Raw genomic sequence first — 20,671 nt, forward strand, 5'->3', positions numbered from 1 at the left:
CATTATAAGGCATTGAGCACAGAGCCTAAGAGCATGAGCCCGCAAATGCGCTATGAGTTTCAGCTGTTAACTCAAAGCAGTTTTTTTTGTTGTTGTTGTTGCCAAGTCTCTGGCTAAAGATGCCCAAGGGCTATGGTTTAGAGAGAAGCACCTGAACCCTCCTAAGCAGTGGGGTTGGGGGATCCCAGGCCTGGCTGCCCTGCCAGCTCTTGTCCCGCAGAGGCCCCCATTTCGCAGGTCACATGTGTGGTTCACCTCCTGTACAGCCTTCCCAGGCCTGTGCAGGAGCCTACCACCTGCTTACTGGTTTGTAAGTCATTCAAGGGCTGGTGCTTATAGTCACTCAAGGTGGTGACTCACACCTATAATCCCAGCACTTTGGGAGGCCAAGGCAGGTGGTTCACTTGAGGTCAGGAGTTTCAGACCAGCCTGGCCAACATAGCAAATGAAATCCTGTCTCTACTAAAAATACAAAAAATTAGCCGGGTGTGGTGGCACATGCCTGTAATCTCAGCTACTCAGGGAGGCTGAGGTACAGGCTGCAGTGAGCTGAGATCATGAAACTGCACTCCAGGCTGGGCGAGGTGGCTCAAGCCTGTAATCCCAGCACTTTGGGAGGCCGAGATGGGCGGATCACAAGGTCAGGAGATCGAGACCATCCTGTCTAACCTGGTGAAACCCCGTCTCTACTAAAAAATACAAGAAACGAGCCGGGCGAGGTGGCGGGCGCCTGTAGTCCCAGCTACTCGGGAGGCTGAGGCAGGAGAATGGCGTGAACCCGGGAGGCGGAGCTTGCAGTGAGCTGAGATCCGGCCACTGCACTCCAGCCTGGGCGACAGAGCAAGACTCCGTCTCAAAAAAAAAAAAAAAAAAAAAAAAAAAACAAGGCCGGGCGCGGTGGCTCAAGCCTGTAATCCCAGCACTTTGGGAGGCCGAGACGGGCGGATCACGAGCTCAGGAGATCGAGACCATCCTGGCTAACACGGTGAAACCCCGTCTCTACTAAAAAATACAAAAAACTAGCCGGGCGAGGTGGCGGGCGCCTGTAGTCCCAGCTACTCGGGAGGCTGAGACAGGAGAATGGCGTAAACCCGGGAGGCGGAGCTTGCAGTGAGCCGAGATCGCACCACTGCACTCCAGCCTGGGTGACAGAGCCAGACTCCGTCTCAAAAAAAAAAAAAAAAAAAAAGAAACTGCACTCCAGCCTGGGTGACAAAGTGAGACTCTGTTTCATAAAAAAAAAAAAAAGTCACTGGATTCTCCCAAGCCAGTCCCCTACATTTCACATCGGGAGGGTCACCTATGGTGCCTGTGTCGGGCTGTGGTGGGTTCCCACACGAACCCCTTGTATTTCTACTCCCCATGGTAGTCAGAAGAGCCTTTAAAAAGGGTAAATTTGCCGGGCACGGTGGCTCACACCTGTAATCCCAGCACCTCTGGAGGCAGAGGCAGGAGGATTGCTTGAGGCCAGTCTGGGCAACAGAGCGAAAGCCCATCTTTTAAGTTAAATTTAAAACTATAAAAATAAAACGGCCAGGTGCGGCGGCTCATGCCTGTAATCCTAGCATTTTGGGAGGCTGGGGCAGGTGGAATGACTGAGGTCAGGAGTTCGAGACCAGTCTGGCCAACATGGTGAAACCCTGTCTCTACTAAAAACACAAAAAAATTAGCTGGGCATGATGGTGTGCACCTGTAATCCCAGCTACTCAGGAGGCTTAGGCAGGGGAATTGCTTAAATCAGGGAGCTGGAGGTTGCAGTGAGCCGAGATCGCGCCACTGCACTCCAGCCTGGGCAACAGAGCAAGACTCCATCTCTAAATAAATAAATAAATAAATAAATAAATAAGTTTTATTAAAGGGTAAATCAGTCAAATTTCCAAAAGAATTTTGAGAATCCAGAGCCCATAGCTCTGATAACTAAACTCAACATCTGGACCCAGCTTGGCAAGTGCTCGGTGATCCAGCCCATTACCTACCTCTCATCTCATCTCTCCGTCATGCTCCAAGAAGTGTCTGCTCCCCAAGTGTATAAGCTCATGCCCCCAGGCCCATGTCCTTGCCCTTCCCTCTGCCTGGTACACCCTTCCTCCAGATCTTTACACTTTTGCCTCTTTCTTCAGCCTCAGCTCAAACATCATCTTCTCCCAGAGGTCTTCCCCGACCACCCCAGGGATAGTAGCCCTCCCCCTCCCCCAGGCACTCTCACATTACCTTATCATTTTCTTTCAGAGCTCTTAGGATGATCTGAACTTCTCTCATAAACTGGGTTATTCACCTGCGAACTACCTGCTTCCCTCGCTATAACTGAAGCACTGGAAGAGGTTCTGAACCCAGTAGGCACTCAATGAGTATCTGAGGAATGAATGAATGAAATGCCTGGTGCACAATCAACCTCCACGAAAGCAGTTTTTCTTTTCACATATAACTCATCCCTGTCACAGCCCCTCTGCTTGCTCCCCTGCCTCGCTGAGGGGCTCCTAAGAACCTCCGTAGAGGTCTCCATCAGCCAAAAAGCATCTGCACAGTCAGAGACGGCCCCTGACTGCTGCTTGCAGTGCTCCCTCCTGCCAGGTGCAGCCCCTTGGGCATGAGCCTGTAACACACAGGTTGGCACATGGCATCTGGCTTCTGTAAATGCTCTCTGCTCCCAGGTGTGCCATGCCCTACTGAAGGACAGCACTTACCCTCCTCCAGGTATGAACCGACTTTTCCCCAGCAATGTTTGTTTTAGGGATTAAAGTTTGTGGAGGAGCCTATAATTTCCAGAATCATCTGTTCCTTTCCTGGCAGCCAGCACATTTGTTATTCTATTTTCCCAAGCCCCTGATAATACCGTTCCAGACATGTTGGTTTGATGGCATCAGTCAACGGAAAGACTCTCTGAGGCCTGCTGTAGGCCAGAGGACAGGCTCTCCGGGCCACACTCAGGGGTGACTGAGCCAACTCTTCATGCCATTCCTTTCCTTCCCTGCCTAGGACGACCTTACAGCCCATGATCACTTTTCTTCTTTTTGTTTTTTCTTCCTGTTTCCTTTTTAAGTATTATAGTGACTCCTTATTTATTCAGCACAGTCAAGAAACGGACTACTCCACAGTAGTGAATTTTCAAAATAATGCCCTTCAAGCACTAAAACTAAACAACACATCTTCAAAACAGCTTTGCTGAGGTATAACTGACACACTATAAACTGCATGGATTTAAAGTGTACAACTTGATATATTTTGACATATGGGCACACCCATGAAACTATCACCACAATCAAGATAATGAACATGTCCATCATTCCCAAAAGTTTCCTCCCACCCCTCCCTGCCCCCTTCCCCAAGCAACCAGTGATCTATTTTCCAAATACATCTTTAATGCTACAAGGACCCACACACCTCCCTGCCTTAGAAAATGGAGTATGATCAACATGATTGATCCTTTCCTTGATTCAGCATTATCACCAACACGATGGAAAGTGATGTCGGCCGGGTGCGGTGGCTCACGCCTGTAATCCCAGCACTTTGGGAGGCCAAGGCGGGTAGATCACAAGGTCAGGAGATTGAGACCATCCTGGCTAACATGGTGAAACCCCGTCTCTACTAAAAATACAAAAAATTAGCCTGGCGCGGTTATGGGCACCTGTAGTCCCAGCTACTCGGGAGGCTGAGCCAGGAGAACGGCGGGAACCCAGGAGGCGGAGCTTGCAGTGAGCCGAGATCGTGCCACTGCACTCCAGCCCGGGCGACAGAGCGAGACTCCGTCTCAAAAAAAAAAAAAAAAAGAAAGTGATGTCCTCAGATGTCATGAGGATGCATGATTTTTTGCCCTCACTAAATGGCCCATTGTTGTGCTGGCATACTGGGCGGTTTCAAGTTTGGGAGTTTTCTCCCTCGCTGCCAGCTGTCTCAGAGCTTAGTTCCCAGCAGACAACTCTTGCTGCCTCGAACCCTGGCACACTAACCACCATCCTGTGATGTTCCCACTCCTCACTCTGCAACAGTGGTTCTCTGCTGGGAGTGATTTTTGTCTCCCAAGGGAAATTTGGCAATACCTGGAGATCTTTTTGGTTGTCATCATGGGAGCGGGAGTGCTACTAGCAGCTAAGTTTAGTGACTAGGGATGCAACTAAACATCCTGCAATGCAGAGTCTCCCCTACAGAGTATCCCACCCAAGATGTCAATAATGCCAAGGTTGAGAAACCCTGTTCAGGATGACAAACCGACTGAAAACTCAACAAGGGGGCCAGGCACGGTGGCTCACGCCTAATAATCTCAGCACTTAGGGAGGTCGAGGTGGGTGTATCACTTAAGGTCAGGAGTTCGAGACCAGCCTGACCAACATGGCAAAACCCCATCTCTACTAAACACACACACACACAAAAATACACGTAGCATGTGCCTATAATCCCAGCTACTCGGGAGGCTGAAGCATGAGAATTGCCAGAACCCAAGAGGCGGAGGTTGCAGTGAGCTGTGATCAGGCCATTGCATTCCAGCCTGGGCAACAGAGCGAGACTCTGTCTCAGGAAAAAAAACAAAAACAAAAAAAACAAAACATAAAACAAACAAACAAAAAGAAACTATGAGGATTGAGTGATTCACATTTCTGAATCAACAGAGAGAAGGAAGGGCAGCAGGCTTGTTGAAGCTGGAAGGTCAGGGGGGTTGCAGACTGAAGAAGATCCTGGTGTGTCCCAGTTACCTCCATGCAACCCTACTAGAGGTGGTCTCTGGTTTCCTAGGGATAAGCTCTAAGGGATTCAGCTATGGTGCACCACAGCCCAGCGTTCAGCAGCTGCTCAATGAATGTCTGCCAGGTGAGACTGCACCCAAAGCATTTATTAGGTACATAATGTGGCAGCACTTGCTGGCCATGGAAGGCAAGGCAGAAGACAAGGAGCTGGAGCTGGTGGAAGGAAGCCATTAAGTCAGCCAGTGGCTGGGATGCAGCAAAGCTAGGCAGAAGGTAAGTGCAGATCCACCCCAGTACGTGAGGAAAATGAGAAGGGCTGGCCATGTTAGGATCCAGTCCCAGCGCGACCAGATATGTCACCACCACATCACTTTTAGCTCCTCCCCCCACCCACACACACCTTATTTGCCTGTCATATAAAGAAGGTTTTCCCAAAGTGGTTTAGCCAGAACTGGAAGAGCCCTGCCCTGTGAAGGGATAGGAGCCTGACTGTTGCAGCTGCAGCCTGTGGTGGGGAAGCAGCAGCGGCCAGGATGAATCCCAGGTGTTCTGGAGCTGGATGGTGAAGTATGGACACGCTTTATTCGATTTCGCATTGACTTAAAGGTTTAATTATTTTAGGAGTTCTTGTAGACATTCCTGAAAAATGCAGGTAAGCAAAAAGAAGAAAACAAAGATCGCAAATGTGACCCTTTCACTCGGAGAGAACACCGATGGAATTTTGTTGGGCATCCTTCTATGCAAGTCTGAATATTGCGTAGACTTTCTGCTTAAAACTAGGTGTGGGTGCTGCTGCCGGAGGCTTTATTTGCTGTGCCTGAGGTGGGCCAGAGATTTCACTGAGGACTCCCAGAGCACCCCAAGAAGACAACAGAAGCACTTGGAGTCAGGATGACTGGGTGGATTTAGGACTATGTTACTCTCAGGAGCCTCCCTGGATTAGCCCCAAATCAAGGATAAAGAGAGGCCTGGCTGAACTCTTCCTCCCAGAGCCCTGCTGGGAAAATGGGAGCCCCTTTGCAGCCCCCACTTACCCATCAGGCCCTGCTCCTCCCACTCATCTCCAGACTTCTGTCACATGCTCAAGTCCTGCTAACTGTTGTGTAAAACTGATAAGGTGGGATCCCGAGGACCTTGGGCCCCGAGGGCCCCAAGTCAGGAGACCTGGGCTCCAGGGCCAGTTGGGAGTGATAAAGAGAACAATACCTGCCCACAGGACTTGTTGCAATGAGATAAAGGCAGAAGTCACCAGTTGTGGTCAAATGGGATTTTTTCCAGAGAGGTCTCACAGAGAGTGGCTTTCAAATTCTTTTTAGCAGCAGAATTGTTGTAAAATACAATCTCATGTGAAACCCTAAAATATGAGACACTCTGGTTGAAGCAGAGAGAGGTGCTCACCTGCTCAATCCTGTCCTCATTCCTCCCTCTGAGGGTTGCACCTCTGAGAACCCAGTTTAAAGAATTTTGCCTTATGCCAAAGTCAGGATTGAAGAGGCAAGCTGGCTGGGAGAAACTGGGAAGCTCCACTTCCCACCGCCTCTGCCTGGGTGGCAGCCATCTGAGCCTAGGCTAGCCCCTCCCCCTCCAAAGACCCACTTCGGGCTCCCCTGGGGCCAGCCTCCAGGATGGGTGGGGCACCTGAAGCAGCAAGTATTGCTTTTTTTTGGGCTGACCTTTCTTCTAGGCCTGAGGACAAGTGGGAAGATAGGTGGGGCCAGCCCTGTCCCTGTTTCCCCTCAATGGAGTTCTCTTGCTCACAGCCTAAGGAAGAAGCGTGACTCACTTCCTGCCTCAGTCTGACTGCTGGAGTATTGTTCTCCCAACTGTGGCTGGCACTACCCAGTGTGGCCCCTACAAGTCTTAGTTCCTTGGTGGAGGGGAAGTCCCCACTTTGGGACAAGGCCAACTGGACTTACCTTCCAGCTCAACTTTGAGGACCCAGCATTGTTCCTCCAGTTTCCAGTTTTTGCAGTGTTTCTAAAGGTGCCCGAATCGTACCTTTGAATGAATGGGATCAGCATTCATTAAATATTATCTCCATTTTATAGAGAAGTAAATTGAGGAAGTCTCTGATAAATTAACTTGTCTAAGGTGTCCCAGTAAAAAATAGTGCCCCAGGGACTTGAACGGGTTTGCTGATTTTCATCAGTTGCCTTAAGAATTATCATGATTTAACCTCTCTGGGCCTCAGTTTCCTCCTATATAAAATGTAGACAGTGATACATCAAAGGTACTTAAAGGAAAATGTACTGTACCCACCTCATGGGGCATGTGGTGAGGACAGAAGGGGTTGACACAAGAAAAGAGTTCTCAATGGTGCCTGGCTCACAGAAAACACTCAGTGGATTGTTTTTTCTTTCCATTACCCGGGAACCTGTGTTCAGGAGGCCACAGGCAGATCCTGTGCAGCCAGTTTATCTCACAGGAAGCGAGAAGAGATGGGCACAGGCTGCTCTGCAACCTTGGAATAACCCAGCCTGGGAAGCTCTTGGCCACATTTTCCTTCTTTTCTTTCTCAGCTCAAGCAGCATCGGCCTCAGCCAAGTAGCACAAACGTTTTCTAGGGCCCAGGGAGGGAGAGGCTCCGGCTGGTATATTGCAAGTAGCTTGGATTCAGGTTCTGCCAAACACCCCAGTCTCTTGCAGGATCTGAGGTCTGCTGGTTGCGGAACTTTGGGCAAATTATTTAAACGTTGTGCGCCTCAGTTTCCTTATCTGTAAAATGGGATTAATAATGTCAGCCTGACAGGATTATATGGATCAAATCATGTACATAAGGAGGAGATAATATAAAGTGACTGGCCTGGTGCCTGGCAAGCGGTTGGTGTTTAAAAAAAAAAAAAAAAAAAAAAAAAGCTAAAAATATTAAAAGGAGGTGGGTTACTTCTGCTCATATATCCACCTGTCTATACAAATGCAGACGAAGTCGTGACTCCTCTAACAGTAGGCCCAGAGGAGGCTGGCCCCGCCGCCGTGCAGTCCTCCCTCGACCTTGGACTGGAGGACCCCAGGTCCGCCGTCCCTGGGCACTTAACCCGGTTAGGCTCAAACTCGTGGCCCAGGAGTGGGAAGAGGGGGACGGAGAGGGTCGGCCCCCCAAGACTCCGGCCGAGGCAGGGCTCAGAGTGCCTCCCTCAAGCCTTTCCCCTCGGTTCCGAGTTCGGGTCTCCGCAGCCGTCTTCCCGGGGAGCTCGCGGGGCGAAGAGCCGAGCCCGGGGGCGGGGGCACGGCAGCGGGGCCTCGTGCCTGGCGGCCGCGAGGACTTTGGGATCGCCTGCCCCACTTCCTACCTGTCCCTACCGGGAGTCGGAGGCAGCGGGCGCCCCAGAAGGCCCCGCAGGGCCGCCGCTCGGGGCCAGACGCGCTGGGGCGCACAGCGCTAGGAAAGCGGGCCCGGGGCCGGGCGGCATGGGCGGCGGGCGGCCGAGCCGGAGCCGGCGGTGGCGGCGGCCGGGGAAGCGCGGAGGTGGCGCCGCGAGGGGGAGGGGCGCGGCGGCGGAGGAGGAGGAGCCCGGGCCGCCGCCGCCGCCGCCGCCGCCGCTGACAGCGGCCCGAGTAAACAAGCCGCGCCGCCGCGGCCCGGCCGCTGCCCCCGCCCGCGCCGGAGCTGGAGCCCAGGCCGAGCCCTGCCCTGGTCGCCGGCCGGGCCGAGGCCGCGCCGCCGCGCCTCCCCGCCTCCGCGCCGTGACGCTGCCGCCGGGCGCGGGGACCGCGCCGAGCCCAGGCCCCCGCCGCCGGGCTCTTCGCTCGGCCGAGGGGCACCCGAGCCGCCGCGGCGCTCGCCTGTAAAAGTTTCCCCGTCCGGGCTCCCGAGGGTAAGCAGCGAGGGCGCGGGGCCCGGGGCCCGGGGAAGGCAAGCGCGCCTGGGAGCCGGGCCCGAGGGGAGCAGGCCGGGCCGGGCCGCTCTGCCCCAGGAGCGGGCTCCGCGGCCCGGGTGCCCGGGCCAGGGAGGGTCAGGGCACTGGCGCCGGTGCAGCCCCGACCCGGGTCCCCCGGGGCCCGGCTGCCCGCCCGCTTTCGGGAACTGGCTCCGGGGCCGGCCCCGAGGGTGGAGCTGCCGGGAGCAGACAGGGCGCTCAGCAGCCCACCTGAGCGCGCCGGGCCGGTCTCGGACCCCCGGCCCTGGCCGGTACTTTTCCGCGTGGGGCCAGGGCGAGCCCTCTGACCTCAGGAAGCGCCTGCGGGGCCCCTGCTGGGGGCGGGATGGGGAGAAAATTCCTCAGGCTCCGGGTGCTCCCGCCTCCCCGCCGCCTCGGGGGCTGCCGCCGGCTCGCCCACTCCGCGGCCGCGTAGGGCCTGCGTTCCGCCCGGGGAGGGGAGGAGCGGCCGGGGGCGAGGCGGGGGATCCTTCTCCCGGGCCTCGCCCCCGCCCGCACACCTGTGCGGTGAGGACTCAGGTGCGGGATCCGCGGGCGCCGGCGGCGGGCGCAGGTAGGTCCCGGGGCTGCCTTCTGCCGCGGCCTGGCCGAGGCCCCTGTGCCCCCGCGGGGTGGCTGAACCGAGGGGCGGCCTGCTTGCCAGACAGGTCTGACGGCAGTCACTTGTCTGGTCGGAACCCGCTTTCCCATCATCCTCTACCCCATGGCCCCTGGGGTGCAGACCCTCATCCACTGGAGGGTGTTGGGATTCTTATTCCGACTTGGGAAGTGCGAGGGGAACCCAGGTGATGTGGCCTGATGAGAGCGGCTGCTGAGCAGGTGTGGACACAGCATAGGAGAGTAGCCAAGCCTGGCCTCTTCTCAAGCAGAGCAGCCCTCGTTTTACTATTTCCTATATTGGAGCATTTGATTTTAAAAAGGATTCTGTGGCTTTTTAAAAAAAGTTTGAAAACCGCTGGTCTAGCAGTTTTTACCACCAAGGAAACTGAGGCCCAGGGAGAGGAAGTGACTTGTTAAGATCATCCAGCAAGTAGTGGGCAGGAACTGGGAGCGATAATTTCACGGGAGCCTCCCAGGGCTGGTAACAGGACCCGGCGTGGTGTCTCTTCTAGAGGAAGAGATTGATTGGGTGTCCGGGTGGCCCTCCCGTGGCCTGCTCTGTGGCTGTGTCAGAGCCAGACCCCCAGTGTCTGGGAAACAGCAGTGGGTCCTGGGGTAAGGCGCAGTTTGAGTGGCCCAGAGTGGCTCTCTGTGTCGGGAGGTTCTGGAGCTGGAGAAAAGGGCTGTGCCCAAGAACATAGCCAGGAAGAGCACCCACAGCTCTCTCTGGCCACAGCCTGGAGCACAGTCCCATGTGAAACAAGATCATGAGAAATACAGCAAGCCTCCAGGTTTGAGACAAACTGGGACTAGAGGGTGAGTCAGAGTCTGGGATGGGGGTGGGGAGAAACCCATTCATTCATTGTTTTCAGTTCTTACTCTTTTCGGGGATCCTCCCTTGTCCCGCATGCTGTGGCAGAGCCGTCTGTGGGGGTCTCATTTTCTGGAAGCCATCCCCACCCCTCACTATGGGTGGGGTTGTTGGATGGAGGGAGGCTGGCCCTCTTTCTTTGGGGGGACTGTTCAATTGCGCCTGAAGCGTGCTTTCTTTCCGAGTGCTGCAAGGTAATTAAATAGTTGGTTAATCACTTTTAACGCCAAGCAGCTGCGGCTCCATCTACAGTGTGCTGGAATCTGGGCTAGACCCAGATGAACCCAGCCTCGATTTGGGGGCTCCAGCAGGACTCACAGCACTGTGGTTGGTGGTGGTGGGGGCAGGGGGATGATCCAAGAGGCAGCTGTGGTGGCAAGAGGAGAGAGATGAGGCCCTGTTCCTATGTGGCTCTGCCCCCAGGGTCCCACATCCTCTCTTAAATGAGGGACTTGGGAGGAGGTCCCTCCATCCCCTAGGGCTGGGGTGCCTAGCTGTCCAGCCATTGATCAGGCCAGCTTTCTGGAACCAACCACCCAAGGCACCATGGGGCTGTGGTTCCCAGGCCTGCCCTGGAGCCCTGTGGAGTCTGCCCACAGGGATGTGCAGGAGCTGTATTGTAGATGTCTCCTGCCATCAGCTGTCAGGTTATTTTGGTCCAAACTGAAAATACTCCAGGAATTGTGTGTGGAGTACCCCCAGCCTGCAGGGTGGGACTGCAGCAGTCAGGGAGGCCGGTTGTGTCTAAGGGCAGCCTCTGGAGAAGCAAAGAGTTCTCTATAGTGAGCCTGCCTCTGTAGCTCCCCAGGGCCTACGTGAGCTGGGGTGCCTTCCTTTTGGTATCCGGCAAAGAGTGGCCTTGGCTATGGAAGTGGTAAGGGCATCCAGGGCCCTGCCGCTGCTCATGGAACTTGGCACTGATACGGGATACCCCCAGCAGCACTGCTGGGACCTCCCCCAGCTTCCCTCCTTCCTCCAGGGGCTTGGCTTCTGGCTAGTCAGGGGCTCTATGTGGGGACAGTTATGTGGCCCTAGGCAGAGAGGTCCCGCCGTCTGTTTGCTGAAGGAGGAAAAACAACACTCGGACTATTGATTCAGCCTCACCTTGGCGCTCCTGGCTCAGCAGCCAGTGTTTGCCCTGGCTGCCTGGGCTCGGATTACGCAAGGCTGGTGGGCGTGGAGCAAGCAAGGGGGCAGCTGGGGGCCTCCAGGCCCAGGCAGGGCAGGGCTTGGCGGCCCCAGCGTTCCCCAGGAAACAGTAAAAACGAGCCTGGGCCCCTGACTTTGCTGATAGAGCCATCTCAGCCATAGAGGGAGGTGAAGCCTCTGTGATTGCCACCCCGCACCTCCTCAGGACATGGCCCATAAAAGTACCATCTCACCTAGGGTCACCCATTCTTTCTTCTTAGGAGCTGTGGGGCTTTGCAAATAACTCCCTATGGCTGAACTAGGAAACCCTAGTGAGTTGTATAGATGCCATTCATTTAAAAACCTTGAAAAGCCAGCATCTTATTCCTATGTAAAATGTACCTAGGTGATTTGGAGAATACAGTGACACAAAGAAAAAAATAACAATTACTTGTAATTCTCACCATCTTGAGAGAACCACTGTTAAGGTTTTATAGCGTGTGTCCTTCTGGATTTTGTTTTGGTTTGTATAAATATACATGTAAAAATAGTTTTTAAAAAATAAAATGGGATTATGTGTACGTACTGCTTTATAATGCATCTTTTTTACCTTGATCAGTTGAATATTTATTCATTTGTTGTTTCTGATTTTGAGTGACTCAGGGCTTGATAGTCTTCATCCTGCTGCTTCTGTTACACTTTTTTTTTTTTTGAGAGGAAGTCTCATTCTGTTGCACAGACTGGAGTACAGTGGCGCGATCTTGGCTTACTGCAACCTCCACCTCCTGGGCTCAAGCAGTTCTTGTGCCTCAGCCTCCCGAGTCGCTGGGACTGGAAGCACCTGGCTAATGTTTGTATTTTTAGTAGAGACGAGGTTGCACCACGTTGGCCAGGCTGGCCTCGAACTCCTGACCTCAGGTGATCCACCCGCCTCAGCCTCCCAAAGTGCTGGATGACAGGAGTGAGACACCATGCCTGGCCTTTCTGTTACACTTCTTACATTCTTGCATGGAGAAAGGATTGGGTGGGATTGTGAGGGCATCCATCTGTCCATCTATCTGACTGGCCTTGGGTGCTAGATTTCTTCTGGGGAGCACTTATTTTTTTACCCTTCTCCCCCAGATCTCATTTCAGGCCCCAATTGAAACTTGAGGTGGGCAGGGCAGCTTTAGTGCATGGCAGGGGAGGAACTGACCCTCTCCCCCCTTTTCCCTTCTTGTTCCTCTCAGAGTCGGCACTCCTCACCCTCCCGAGCCCTGCCCATCTCGTCCCCATGCCCCCACCAGTCAGCCCCGGGCCACAGGCAGTGAGCAGGCACCTGGGAGCCGAGGCCCTGTGACCAGGCCAAGGAGACGGGCGCTCCAGGGTCCCAGCCACCTGTCCCCCCCATGGAGCTGAGGTCCTGGTTGCTATGGGTGGTAGCAGCAACAGGAACCTTGGTCCTGCTAGCAGCTGATGCTCAGGGCCAGAAGGTCTTCACCAACACGTGGGCTGTGCACATCCCTGGGGGCCCAGCAGTGGCCAACAGCGTGGCACGGAAGCATGGGTTCCTCAACCTGGGCCAGGTAGGTGTTCTTACCTGGGCTGCTGGCCTAGGCACAGGACATTGCCAGGGGGTGGGACCAGAGAAGACAGGGATTCTGGCACCAGGGAGCAGGAACTGTTGGCCTTGTTTGCTCAGGGGCATCTGGGTAGCTGGCATGTTCTGGGTGGCCGGGAGCAAAGCACAGGTGGTTCAGGCGAGCAGCATATCCCAGTGAGAGTGAGTCCTCACGGTCCCTGCATGTTGCTGGGTCCTGGACAGGGAGCAGATGCCCCGCACCCCCGACCATGGCAAGCCTCTGGTGAAGCCATTGTCCACCCCCGTCCCCCGCCTCCCTGGGGACTGACAGATGGAAAGCCCAGCTCAGTCTCCCTGCTTTATTGCAGATTTTCGGGGACTATTACCACTTCTGGCATCGAGGAGTGACGAAGCGGTCCCTGTCGCCTCACCGCCCGCGGCACAGCCGGCTGCAGCGGGAGCCTCAAGTGAGTGTGGCCCCAGCCCCCTCCTGATGCCACCCTCCCCCTCCTGCTCTCAGGAGCCCCTCTCGCCTCCTGCTCCACCCACACCATCTCTCCTCCACTCCCCCGCAGGTACAGTGGCTGGAACAGCAGGTGGCAAAGCGACGGACTAAACGGGACTTGTACCAGGAGCCCACAGACCCCAAGTTTCCTCAGCAGTGGTACCTGGTATGCGGCCTTCTTGGCTGCTGGGACCTCCTCCCCAGATGCACCATCCACCCACCATGAGCTCTTGGCCAGAGGAGACTGACTTCGAGGCCTCCTCTGATTCTTTTCCTTTCCTCCTGCTGGGCAGTCTCTTCCTGGCCCATCCTAATAAGCAAGCCTGGGGGTGGCCCTCCCAGAGTCCTCTACATTCCCATGGAGTCCAAACAGCCAGTGGTGGCCTTTCAGGAGCAGGGATGGGTAGAGGAGGAGGTTTTAGGGTAGCAAGGGGATTCTTCAAGTTGTCCCTAGCCTCACAAAACCAATCATCTCTCATAAGTGATGGGGTGGGTGTCTCCGCAGTCTGGTGTCACTCAGCGGGACCTGAATGTGAAGGAGGCCTGGGCGCAGGGCTACACAGGGCATGGCATTGTGGTCTCCATTCTGGACGATGGCATCGAGAAGAACCACCCGGACTTGGCAGGCAATTATGTGAGGAAGTGGGGGAGGGAGGCCGTGATCCGTGGTGAGGTGTGTCTAGAGGCTGTCCTGTTCTATCAGTGAGGTCAGCCTTCTCCTGATGGTGGCCAAATCCTTCTTAGGATCCTGGGGCCAGTTTTGATGTCAATGACCAGGACCCTGACCCCCAGCCTCGTTACACACAGATGAATGACAACAGGTAAGAAGTGGCAGGCCCCTGGCCTCTGTCTCCCTTCTCCTTTATTCCACTGAGGAACAGGGCTGAGCCTGGGTGAGATGTGCCCTGCCTAAAAGGGTGAGGCTTTTTCCACAGTCCTGGCCCACCTGGGGCTCTGAGGGAGGGCTTGGTCAGAGTGGAGATGGCCACAGGCCCAGTGGAGTGTGGGAGATAGGCTGGGCACTCAGGGGATGGTGGGTGTCAGATGTGCAGATCCCTCGTGCTCCTCAGGCCACATCTGCTGGGCCCTGTTCACCCCATTCGTCCTACTCATGCTATGCACTTGGCCGTGGCAGGCATGGCACACGGTGTGCGGGGGAAGTGGCTGCGGTGGCCAACAATGGTGTCTGTGGTGTAGGTGTGGCCTACAATGCGCGCATTGGAGGTGAGTGTGGGCTTGGGCCACCTTGTCTTCGGGAGGGCCCATCAGTGGGATTTTTCCCTGCCCGCTTCCCATCTGGCTAATGCCTGCCACTTTCCCACTGGATCCTTTGATCACATGGCTGTTCCATGGAGGGTTCTCAAAGGGTCAAAGACTGAAAGAGTTGGACCCCTGTGGAGTGAGGGTTTCCTAGTAGGAGTCTCCTGAAATCCTCACGACCCATTGTGAGTCCTCATGTGGCAGATCCTTGATCACCAGGCTCCTTTGGGAACCGGAGACTCTTTCTAGTCCAGAAGGTGTGGTTGGGGGCAGGAGGTGTTCTCTTTTCCCTTCTCTGGGTCTTGTCTTTGAAAGGCAGAGGCAAACGGGTAGTTGGGGGTTCAGGGTTTCCCAGCATCAGCCTCTACCCTCCCCTGCTCATCCCCTGGGGTGCAGGGCTGGGTGTGCTCCTTGGGGTGGAAGCCCCGACAGCTGGACCCACGCAGCATCCCTCTTCATGCCCCCTCTTCATGGCCAGGGGTGCGCATGCTGGATGGCGAGGTGACAGATGCAGTGGAGGCACGCTCGCTGGGCCTGAACCCCAACCACATCCACATCTACAGTGCTAGCTGGGGCCCCGAGGATGACGGCAAGACAGTGGATGGGCCAGCCCGCCTCGCTGAGGAGGCCTTCTTCCGTGGGGTTAGCCAGGTGAGGTGGGGATCGGTCCAGCCCATGGGGGCAGGCTGGGCGGTTTTTTTGGTTTATTTATTCTCGTGTTTAACTTTACACAAAACATGTTTATTGAAACATTAAGGGACAAAAGAAAAGTAAAGTGCTTATACCAGTTGCACTTGGCTAATTAAAAAACAAATTTTTTTTAGAGATGAGGTCTTGCTATGTTACCCAGGGTGGTCTTGAACTCCTGGCCTCAAGCAATCCTCCCGCCTTGGTCTCCTGGTCTGATTTTTTGTGTGTCTAGATAGACATATTTGGATACACACTTGATCCACCAGGGATCTCACAGGGGACAGGAGGTTCCCAGAGAATGAGGCCAGTTCTCCAGCAGTGTCCTCCTGCCAACCCTCCCTCAAGTCCCAATCTTGAATGACCCCAGCCCACTCTGTCCACAGGGCCGAGGGGGGCTGGGCTCCATCTTTGTCTGGGCCTCGGGGAACGGGGGCCGGGAACATGACAGCTGCAACTGCGACGGCTACACCAACAGTATCTACACGCTGTCCATCAGCAGCGCCACGCAGTTTGGCAACGTGCCCTGGTACAGTGAGGCCTGCTCATCCACACTGGCCACGACCTACAGCAGTGGCAACCAGAATGAGAAGCAGATTGTGAGTCTTACCTGGGCTTGGGGGCTGGGGAAATGGGGCTGCTGGCTGACTTTGCCCAGCACCCTCTTTTGGAGGCTGTCTGCCTCCACCCCCATGTGGCTGGGTGATAGTGGCTCAGGCATCATGGAATGTGAACTCTGGGGCTCTCTAAGTTCTTGGGAGGCGGTGGAGCCATACCTGAAGCCTTTGAAAAGCCTAGTCTCTCCCTAAAAACATACGTCGTTCTTAATCATCTCTAACTGCTAGTTGAACCCCCTTATTCCTTTGGAAAATGAGGTCCAGGAGGGGCTCATCATTAGCCTGTCCACAGCAAGTTAACAGGGCAGCAGCTGGGACCCAGGGGTCTTGGCCCTGGCTTCTCATACCATCTGTGGTGCCCAGGGCCTGTAGGCAGGTGGCTCCTCTAGCCCTCTCCACCCATCACAGGCCCCAATAAGATTATCTTCCTGGCAGGTGACGACTGACTTGCGGCAGAAGTGCACGGAGTCTCACACGGGCACCTCAGCCTCTGCCCCCTTAGCAGCCGGCATCATTGCTCTCACCCTGGAGGCCAAGTAAGTGGGTGGGGGCCAGGGGCAACCCTGTCTCTACCAGCACTCTCTGTAGGGCAGCCCTTCGTCTCCAGCCGCTCCCAAAAAAGACTGATCCCTGACCTCTCCTTTCCTTCTTTGCAGTAAGAACCTCACATGGCGGGACATGCAGCACCTGGTGGTACAGACCTCGAAGCCAGCCCACCTCAACGCCAACGACTGGGCCACCAATGGTGTGGGCCGGAAAGGTGAGGACAGGCTGGCCCGGCAGGCTGGATGTGGAGTTAGGTGGAAGGCACTTTGTGCCTCACAGCTGACTTCACCTTCCCTGTTCCCACAGTGAGCCACTCGTATGGCTACGGGCTTTTGGACGCAGGCGCCATGGTGGCCCTGGCCCAGAATTGGACCACAGTGGGCCCCCAACGGAAGTGCATCATCGACATCCTCACGGAGCCCAAGTGAGGGCTGGACCCAGGCTGGGAGGGGGCCAGTGGGACCAGAGTCGCAGGGGGTGCCCGCTGGTCCCTCTGGGCCAGGCTGACCGTCGTGGTCCTCTCCTGCACAGAGACATCGGGAAACGGCTCGAGGTGCGGAAGACCGTGACCGCGTGCCTGGGCGAGCCCAACCACATCACTCGGCTGGAGCACGCTCAGGCGCGGCTCACCCTGTCCTATAATCGCCGTGGCGACCTGGCCATCCACCTGGTCAGCCCCATGGGCACCCGCTCCACCCTGCTGGCAGCCAGGTGCTTGCTCTGTCCCTGCCCATCACCTCCTCCTCTCACAGCCCGCGTGCTTGCCTTTGCTCGCTCACACGGCCCAGGGGGCACTGAGTGCTACTCAGTGGGGCACTCTTGGCATTTTGGGAGGGACAGTTTTGTCCTGTGGGACTGTCCCATGTTGCAGGAATCCCTGGCTTGCACCTATTTAATGTCAGTAGGGTGCCCCACCTTGTGCAGTGCCTGTGTATCCTTCTAGAATCCCCTGGTTGAGCATGTCTGGCTCGCTGGGAAACAGCCAAGCCAGCAGGCACTTCTGGCCCCGTGAGGTTGGTCTGCGTGGGGGAAGGGTATGTGGCCCGTGTGCTGTGGGTTAGATGTCCCTAGCTTGGGGTCCCCCAGAGGCCTCAGGGCTGTGTGCACTCCCCTCCCCAGGCCACATGACTACTCCGCAGATGGGTTTAATGACTGGGCCTTCATGACAACTCATTCCTGGGATGAGGATCCCTCTGGCGAGTGGGTCCTAGAGATTGAAAACACCAGCGAAGCCAACAACTATGGTACTGGGGGCACTTGAGGGGTAGGGGTATGAGGTGGAGGGCTGGCAGGATCTAGGGCACTGGGCGTGGTGCCAGCACTGTCCAACTCTTGCCTCCTCACCGCTCTGGAACAGGGACACTGACAAAGTTCACCCTCGTACTCTATGGCACTGCCCCTGAGGGGCTGCCCATACCTCCAGAAAGCAGTGGCTGCAAGACCCTCACGTCCAGTCAGGCCTGTGTGGGTCAGTAGTGGGTGCTGTTGGGCTTTGGGGGCCGGAGTCTGGGGGGATGGCGGGTGCCTGTCCTGAAGCCCAGCTCTAAGAAAAAAGTCTCAAGAGACCTAGGGCCCCTGGGGCTTTTGGGATGACCACAGTCCTGGGGCTGGGGGATCTTGGGGATGTGGTGACTTGGCTTGGGGCTGCTATGGTCCTGGGGCTACAGTCTGTTTAGCTGACACACACTTGCCCTCTCTCCCACGCCGGCAGTGTGCGAGGAAGGCTTCTCCCTGCACCAGAAGAGCTGTGTCCAGCACTGCCCTCCAGGCTTTGCCCCCCAAGTCCTCGATACACACTATAGCACCGAGAATGACGTGGAGACCATCCGGGCCAGCGTCTGCGCCCCCTGCCACGCCTCATGTGCCACATGCCAGGGGCCGGCCCCGACAGACTGCCTCAGCTGCCCCAGCCATGCCTCCTTGGACCCTGTGGAGCAGACTTGCTCCCGGCAAAGCCAGAGCAGCCGAGAGTCCCCGCCACAGCAGCAGCCACCCCGGCTGCCCCCAGAGATGGAGGCGGGGCCGCGGCTGCGGGCAGGGCTGCTGCCCTCACACCTGCCTGAGGTGGTGGCCGGCCTCAGCTGCGCCTTCATCGTGCTGGTCTTCGTCACTGTCTTCCTGGTCCTGCAGCTGCGCTCTGGCTTTAGCTTCCGGGGGGTGAAGGTGTACACCATGGACCGTGGCCTCATCTCCTACAAGGGGCTGCCCCCTGAAGCCTGGCAGGAGGAGTGTCCGTCTGACTCAGAAGAGGATGAGGGCCGGGGCGAGAGGACCGCCTTTATCAAAGACCAGAGCGCCCTCTGATGAGCCCACTGCCCACCCCCTCAAGCCAATCCCCTCCTTGGGCACTTTTTAATTCACCAAAGTATTTTTTTATCTTGGGACTGGGTTTGGACCCCAGCTGGGAGGCAAGAGGGGTGGAGACTGCGCCCTTCCTACCCTCGGGCCCATCTGGCCACCTGAGGTGGGCCCAGGACCAGCTGGGGTGCGGGGAGGGCCGTACCCCACCCTCAGCACCCCCTCCATGTGGAGAAAGGAGTGAAACCTTTAGGGCAGCTTGCCCAGGCCCCAGCCCCAGCCAGAGTTCCTGCGGAGTGAAGAGGGGCAGCCTTTGCTTGTTGGGATTCCTGACCCAGGCCGTAGCTCTTGCCCTTCCCTGTCCCTCTAAAGCAATAATGGTCCCATCCAGGCAGTTGGGGGCTGGCCTAGGAGGTATCTGAGGGAGGAGGCCACCTCTCCAAGGGCTTCTGCACCCTCCACCTTGTCCCCCAGCTCTGGTGAGTCTTGGCAGCAGCAGCCATCATAGGAAGGGACCAAGGCAAGGCAGGTGCCTCCAGGTGTGCACGTGGCATGTTGGCCTGTGGCCTGTGTCCCATGACCCACCCCTGTGCTCCCTGCCTCCACCACCACTGGCCACCAGACTGGCGCAGCCAAGGCTGAAATTCTGGCTGAACCCTGTGCTGGTGTCCTGACCACCCTCCCCTCTTTTGCACCTGCCTCTCCCATCAGGGCTCAAGTCCCTGTTTTCTGAGCCCGGGCTGTCTGGGCTGTTGGCACTCACAGACCTGGAGCCCCTGGGTGGGTGGTGGGGAGGGGCGGTGGCCCAGCCAGCCTCTCTGGCCTCCCACCCAATGCTGCTTTCCCCTGTGGGGATCTCAGGGGCTGTTTGAGGATATATTTTCACTTTGTGATTATTTCACTTTAGATGCTGATGATTTGTTTTTGTATTTTTAATGGGGGTAGCAGCTGGACTACCCACCTTCTCACACCCACCGTCCGCCCTGCTCCTCCCTGGCTGCCCTGGCCCTGAGGTGTGGGGGCTGCAGCATGTTGCTGAGGAGTGAGGAATAGTTAAGCCCCAAGTCCTGAAGAGGCAGGCCAGCCAGGCGGGCTCAAGGAAAGGGGGTCCCAGTGGGAGGGGCAGGCTGACATCTGTGTTTCAAGTGGGGCTCGCCATGCCAGGGGCTCATAGGTCACTGGCTCTCCAAGTGCCAGGGGTAGGCAGGTGGTGGCACTTAGCCCCCTCCAACACTGTGCCCTGGTGGAGAAAGCACTGACCTGTCATGCCCCCCTCAAACCTCCTCTTCTGACGTGCCTTTTGCACCCCTCCCATTAGGACAATCAGTCCCCTCCCATCTGGGAGCCCCCTTTTCTTTCTCCTAGCCATTCCTGGTACCCAGCCACCTGCCCAGGGGTGCCCCCTCCTCTCCCATCCCCCTACCCTCGTGGCCAGCCCGGCTGGTTTTGTAAGATACTGGGTTGGTGCACAGTGATTTTTTTCTTGTAATTTAAACAGGCCCAGCATTGTTGGTTCTATTTAATGGACACGAGATAATGTTAGAGGTTTTAAAGTGATTAAACGTGCAGACTATGCAAACCAGGGCCAGTCTCCAGTGTGTTACCATTGCTCCTGCATTGAAGCTGAGGATAGGGGGCCAGTTAGGCCCACACAGTGGCCTGCCTGCCTGGACGTGGGCCCGTCAGAAGGTCAAAGTCCTCCAAGGGGCGGGAGGATGTGCCAGCCCCTAGTGGAAGGAGACTGCGGCTGGAGGCCAGCCCCCTGGGGTGGGGCTGGTGACCCCTGGTCCTCAGGAGCTGAGCACTTCACTCCCAAAGTCCTGGTTTCCAGCAGTGTGAAGAACTGGGCCTATTGTGTCTTCCTTGGCTGAAGTGACCTGGCCGCTGTGGGCTATAGGGCTGAGGCCTAAGGTGGGGGCTGGACTGAATGAGAGGACTTGCTGTGAGGAGCCTGAGTCCCAAATGGAAAACTCCACACATCTCCACTCCCCAACCCCTGCCCCTTGATTGCCCCAGGTCTCCCTTGGGACAGGCAGCCCCT

At 56.3% G+C, this 20,671-nt stretch overlaps 1 protein-coding gene and 1 long non-coding RNA gene across 7 annotated transcripts; one reads left to right on the forward strand and one right to left on the reverse strand.

The window, feature by feature from the left end:
* Positions 1-3,197: 3,197 nt before the first annotated feature.
* LOC135971910 (uncharacterized) lies at positions 3,198-8,946 on the reverse strand. Of its 2 annotated transcripts, none has more exons than XR_012415459.1 (4): positions 8,768-8,946; positions 6,939-7,394; positions 6,596-6,677; positions 3,198-5,318 (listed from the first exon to the last, which is right to left on the reverse strand). It is a non-coding gene; the product is annotated as an uncharacterized lncRNA (long non-coding RNA). The 2 variants fall into 2 exon arrangements; XR_012415458.1 differs by lacking the exon at positions 8,768-8,946 and adding an exon at positions 7,970-8,155.
* On the forward strand, positions 5,127-20,212 carry FURIN (furin, paired basic amino acid cleaving enzyme). Of its 5 annotated transcripts, none has more exons than XM_005595474.5 (16): positions 5,127-5,246; positions 12,386-12,721; positions 13,086-13,184; positions 13,293-13,388; positions 13,728-13,856; positions 13,967-14,043; positions 14,358-14,446; positions 14,961-15,133; positions 15,556-15,768; positions 16,222-16,322; positions 16,443-16,546; positions 16,639-16,756; positions 16,864-17,043; positions 17,452-17,576; positions 17,690-17,800; positions 18,044-20,212. In XM_005595474.5, exons 2-16 carry the CDS (start codon positions 12,545-12,547, stop codon positions 18,634-18,636), a joined length of 2,385 nt encoding a protein of 794 aa, XP_005595531.1. In that variant the 5' UTR covers positions 5,127-5,246; positions 12,386-12,544; the 3' UTR covers positions 18,637-20,212. The 5 variants fall into 5 exon arrangements, with proteins under 5 accessions (XP_005595531.1, XP_045253373.1, XP_045253371.1 ...); XM_045397438.3 differs by lacking the exon at positions 5,127-5,246 and adding an exon at positions 7,619-7,717; XM_045397436.3 differs by lacking the exon at positions 5,127-5,246 and adding an exon at positions 8,213-8,494.
* Positions 20,213-20,671: the final 459 nt, after the last annotated feature.

The sequence above is a fragment of the Macaca fascicularis genome, chromosome 7 (genome assembly GCF_037993035.2).
Source record: "Macaca fascicularis isolate 582-1 chromosome 7, T2T-MFA8v1.1".
Classification (NCBI taxonomy): Eukaryota; Metazoa; Chordata; class Mammalia; order Primates; family Cercopithecidae; genus Macaca; species Macaca fascicularis.

What these genes read in the sequence shown, in the direction of transcription:
- FURIN (XM_005595474.5), top strand. Translation starts at nt 12,545, where the DNA reads ATGGAGCTGAGGTCCTGGTTGCTATGGGTGGTAGCAGCAACAGGAACC. An exon ending in ACACAGATGAATGACAACAG is followed by an intron (nt 14,044 to 14,357) that starts GTAAGAAGTGGC and finishes TGGCCGTGGCAG; the next exon opens with GCATGGCACACGGTGTGCGG. An exon ending in CTACAATGCGCGCATTGGAG is followed by an intron (nt 14,447 to 14,960) that starts GTGAGTGTGGGC and finishes CTTCATGGCCAG; the next exon opens with GGGTGCGCATGCTGGATGGC.